Source organism: Mercurialis annua, linkage group LG5 (genome assembly GCF_937616625.2).
Source record: "Mercurialis annua linkage group LG5, ddMerAnnu1.2, whole genome shotgun sequence".
NCBI classification, from domain to species: domain Eukaryota; kingdom Viridiplantae; phylum Streptophyta; class Magnoliopsida; order Malpighiales; family Euphorbiaceae; genus Mercurialis; species Mercurialis annua.
In genome coordinates, this window is record NC_065574.1 from 11,622,329 (window position 1) to 11,627,877 (window position 5,549).

The 5,549-nt window shown below is 28.8% G+C and overlaps 1 protein-coding gene across 1 annotated transcript; it reads right to left on the bottom strand.

Annotated features, from left to right (window-relative positions):
- Nucleotides 1-1,562: 1,562 nt before the first annotated feature.
- LOC126680058 (myb-related protein 308) lies at nt 1,563-2,820 on the bottom strand. The gene is made up of 2 exons (XM_050375095.2): nt 2,314-2,820; nt 1,563-2,097 (listed from the first exon to the last, which is right to left on the bottom strand). The coding sequence occupies exons 1-2, from the start codon at nt 2,574-2,576 to the stop codon at nt 1,581-1,583; spliced, it is 780 nt and encodes a 259-aa protein (XP_050231052.1). The 5' UTR covers nt 2,577-2,820; the 3' UTR covers nt 1,563-1,580.
- Nucleotides 2,821-5,549: the final 2,729 nt, after the last annotated feature.

Below are 5,549 nucleotides of genomic sequence, written 5' to 3' on the forward strand. Positions count from 1 at the left end.
TTAAAATTTTGGTTATAATATATTGCAAGAAAGTTTTTAAATTGAACATAATTGTAAAAATTGAAAGGTTTTGTTATAATTGATAAAATACGCAATAGTTTGGATTTAGAAAATAATAAAACTAAATAGTAATAATTCGTGTTGAAAATTCGTGTTAAAATTAAAAAATATGCTAAATTTGTGATTTTTAAGTAATAAACCTAATTTAAAAGGGGATGAACCAATATACTAATTGATCATTATTTGAGTTTTTTGTGTTTTAACTTATAAGTTACTTTCTATTTTAGTAAATAATTTAGAAATTAAAAGTCTTATTAATCTCTAGTAAATATATATAATTATTTATAAATGAATTAATTACTTTATATTTCAATATAAAATAATTGTCATTTTAAAATCAGTGCAAAATAAACTAAACTAAGCCAATTTATTTAATATAAATTACAGCAATAGAATTCCATTAATATACGATTAATATATTTAAAAAATTACAAAAAATAATAAAAAAATAGTTTTTTAACCATCTAGCTTAATTTATGTGTTTGTCCAACCGGCCTATTTTCAGACTGGGGGAGTAGAACAAAAGGTAATTATTGGTGTGAAAGAATGATATATATATATATATATATATATATATATATATATATATTCTAGACTCGGTTTATGGTATACTATTACAACATGAGTGGATTCTACTCCCCTTCGTTCCAATAGAATTATTTATTTATTTATTTATTTTTTCACTCTATTTTTAATAAATAATAATCGTTAAGATTTTTTTTTATATTATCTTCATTTAAAATTTACTAATGCGTTAGAATTTTTACTATCTACTGAAATATGTAATTAGTGATTACGTTAAATAAATGTATAGTACGAAAAATAAAAAAAATTACATAAATTTATAATATTGATTATATCTTTGTGTGATAATAAAAAACGATAATTCTATTGAGGCTAAAAGAGTATAATTTACGTATAAAAGAATTTATTTATGAATATAGGTTTTATGAGACAAACCCCGGTCTAAGTGATAGAAAAAAGTAGTAGTAATAATAATAACAATAATAATAATGATAACAAAAATACTTTTTCCGTCTCGTTTAAAAATAAATATATTTTAATTTTACATATATCCCATTTAAAAAATTCATATTATATTTTCTGCCCCAATTTTTATTTTAACTTCCATGTGTACATCTTTAATAATGTTAGCAAGACCTCAACTAGATTATGAATCAAGACTACTCTTACTTTATCTTTTGGTAGCATTAGCAACAACAACCATAACATGACCTTTTTAAGATCTAATACAAATCTGACATACCCCTCTTTTTTCCAAAAACAAAATCAAAAAAATGTCAACACAACAAAGTCCTATTACAAATCATAAAATCACTTGAACAAATAGTACTTCAATTTCAATGAATCAGCAAAAAAGAAAAAAAAACATTCACCAATTGCAATCACTTTATATATACTCACCAGTATATACTAATTAAATGCACTAAAATTCATACAAATTAGAGAGATTCTTTGTATTTTTTTTCTTCTTATGAACATTAATTAAAATTGAATTTTTATTTCATTTCAAGGCTTCTATAATCCAAAACACCACTTTTGATGCCTAAGAAATCACAGCCAGAATTAGAATTGGCAGTGCTGGTCCCAATGCCAGAACCCATAATAATATTATTACAACTACAATCTTTGCTATTTTGCAATCCCAATCTGCAAACAAAACACACCCCTCTAATTTGTTGGCATGGAGGGCTGATTCTGAGTTCAAGATTCAAATCCGGACACCGTTCTTCGACCGGGTTTCGCTCTTCTTTGCATATAAACATAGTTTTGCAGGTGTTTGTGATGCTCATTTCTTGTTTTTCTTCTTTTATGGTGGAAAATGAAATTGTGTTCGTTGTAGCTGATAGTGGCGGCGGTGGCGGTGGTGGTTGTTCTTGCGGTGGCTCGTTTAACGGTCGGTGAGTCGTGGGATCTATTCCTCTGTTTAAAAGCTTTCTTCTTATATGTGTGTTCCAGTAATTCTTTATCTCATTGTCTGTTCTTCCCGGTAATCTACCCGCTATCAAAGACCACCTGCACAAAATATAAACGACAAATGAGTTATAACTCAAATGGTATAAGTGCTAAATAGTATTTAGCAGGTTGTGGTCAGGTTTAATTTTTTTAACAAGCGCTCTCTCATACAAAAAACAAAGAATAGAATTTTTGAGTTTTCGAGTTTTCAATGGTTTTTAGAAGCGGAAACGAAATGCAAAACGTAAGACTCGACAAGTTCCGAAGCAAACTTACTTATTGCCAAGAAGGCTATGGAGTTTGATAATAAGTTCATCTTCTTCCTCAGTGAAATTACCACGTTTAAGGTCAGGTCTTAAGTAGTTGATCCAACGGAGTCTGCAGCTTTTACCGCAACGAAGAAGACCGGCGGATTTAGGGAGTGAACGCCAACAGCCTTCGCCGTGAGCTTTAATATAAGAAATAAGACGATCATCTTCTTCTTTAGTCCATGCACCTTTATTTGTATGAGCTTTTTCACAACAAGGAGACCTGCCCATTATTCTTAATGAATTCTAATTAACTATGCATAAGGTGTAATTAATTAGCAGAAGAATTAGGGTTTTGTTGTGGTTATAGTTTGGCATGAAGGATGGTTGTTTTTGGGAGAAGATGAGAATATATAGGGTTTTGAGTGTTAGTAGAGATGGGGAGAGAGAAATAAAGAGGTTCTAGATGTGAGTTGGTGAGGGAGGTTAGAGAGGGAGTGGCTGGTAGCCTCTCTTGATGATGATGATGATGATATTAGGCATCAATAGTATTATTATAATAAGTTAAAAATATCACATTAATTAACTCTACCTTACCTTCAGGTTGGTGTAAAGTAAGGTATATTAAAGTCTATGCTACCCATAACCCCAAGCCGTTGATGAGTTGATAAGGTGTTCTTCTAGCTTAAGTGAGGTCGCGGGTTCGAACCGTACTTATGTATGCAGCCGTTTAAAATTTGGGGCCAGAGCTTTGCCTCCCGCAAGGGACCTACCCGGCTCGAGTGGGGATTAGTCTGAATATGGAAGGCTTAAGGTGCCGTTTCATAGTTGGAATCCGTTCAGGACACCTCATGATCAGATAAATAAAAAGTCTATGCTATCCTTTAAATGAATGTGGGCAATGTATGCATGCGGCCGTTTAAAATTTTAAACTAATATATCGCCTTTTATAAAAAAAATTATCTTATTCAAACAAAAATTAATTTAAATGTAAAAAATTTAAAGATATTGTTTCAGAGTTGAATCTCATTCAAAACACTTCATGCAATTTTTAATAGTTGGTTAGACGCTCTCTCATCTAAATGAAAAATGAAGTCTGTGGATTTAAATTGAGCTTATGTATGTTTAGAATTTTATCTTTATCTACCATAAAAGGTTTATCTAACATGAGAAAAATAAATTTCAATGTAAAAAATGTATTGGTGTCGTCTCATATTAAAACTGATTATCACTTCTGCAAAAGAAATGTAGGCTACACAATTTGCATTTTTTTTAGGAGTTAAATGAACTAATAAATTTAAATATTTAAATATTTTATTAATATTTTTTAAAATTTTAATTTTATTTACTGTAATTTGATTATTATTATTTTAGTTCAATTATAGTGGATTGCATCCAATTAGATCAATTCAATCCGATCTTGTCATGTGGGGTTCATAAAATGAATAATTGTAGGCAAATTCACCAATTGAATCAATAAAAAACATAAAAAAAATAGATAATCATTCAACGGTTACCATATTTAATGGTCTTGATGTGAGAACAATCGAGTTTAATTGAATCAAATATACAAATTTAGATAGAATTGAATAATAGAATTTGAAATATATAATATGTAATAAAATTTTAAAAAAATTGATGAAAATGACAAATATATATATTTTTAAAGGTGTTCAACCTGATTTTCTCCTATGATCTATACAATTACAATTTATTTTGTATTTTTTTTTTATAAATTTGAACAACTTTTGATTTTAGCATTAATTTTAGTTAAGTTATCTATCAAATCTTCCCCAACTCACTAGACAACACATACCAGAATTCATGTAGAACATATATTAAAATGATGTTGTTGGAACTAACACCAATTAAGGGTGGGTCTCTAGGAAGGTCCACCTTCATTTCTTTTATATGAGCAAGCAGCTTTGTTTCTATATTTCTTAATTGCCCTTGTTCTATTCTGTACCTAAATTGGCTCTATGTACTTTTAAAAAAAAATAAAAAAAAAATAAAATTATTGACAATCAAATTCTCTATTCATACACAATTTATTTTAATTAAATCAAGTAGGAATTATTGTTTGAATAGTAAAGATATATAATAATGATGGCATGTTTTGAACTTTATATTAATTAATAAAATTGTGTATGTGGTAAATGAAAATGGGTGTGAGTGAAGTGAGTGAATTTTGGTTGGCAGAGAAGTCCATAAATATTGAAACAATTATGGAGTTGAGTGAAATAGAGAAAAAGATTATAGAAAATGTTGGGTTTGGGAAAGTTAGTTGAGGTGGGCATTTGGGAAAAAGAAATACTAAAGTGGGTTTGGCTATTCTAGTGTTATTCTTGTGCTTATGTATAGAGATGGTAGTTGTGCTTCTTTATTCTATTGGTACACTACACTATCATACATAAGAGAGAGAGAGAAGTTGCAAAAAGGGCTTCTAGAAGAGATGGAGGTTGGGTCTCAAGGAAAAAAAAAGCAAAATGAATGATTTAAAATTTATCAATCTCATCTACCATTATTTTCATTATTGTTAGATATATTCATGAGTCATTTAGAATTGACGTAGCACGATATTATATATGTTATAAGATATACATTTTCTATATGTAGACATAAAGCTGCGTATAAATCGAATTTAGATATGCTTATCTATTTTTAATGTGAATTTAAGTCTCTTTTGAGTTCAATTTAAATCTCATATTTACTATCAAGTCTAATTCGCATATTATATTCGTATAGATTTCGACTGCACTATTTCAAATCTACATAAAAATGATACAAAAATAAAAGTTTAAATCTGCCTATAAAAAGTCTACTTTATTACAGACCTGAATTAGGATCGAACTTGGGATAAAAATTAATCGTTCAAACCTATTTACGGCAAACATGCTTGGACACACCGAACAAATATTTAGGTCAATAAACAGATCTACACATATGTTAAATATCATATTTATAACACTCTAAACGAATCATAAATATATGTGAGACAACGATTTAAAAAAATATATAATTTAATTATAAATAGATAAATTTATTTTACTAAAAAAATAAAAAAAATGATGAGAGAAAAGATATGAGTGTGGTTGTAGTTGTATGTGGGCTTTGGTTCACCTTCCACTTTTTTTCTTCTTTTAACCTCAACCTTATGGTGCAAGTTTAGGCAACATATTAGAAGGGGGGGTAGGGTTTGATTGATTCACCTTTTTGTTGTTATCTCCCCCTTTCTTCCAACTTGCAAAATTATTTTGTTACCCA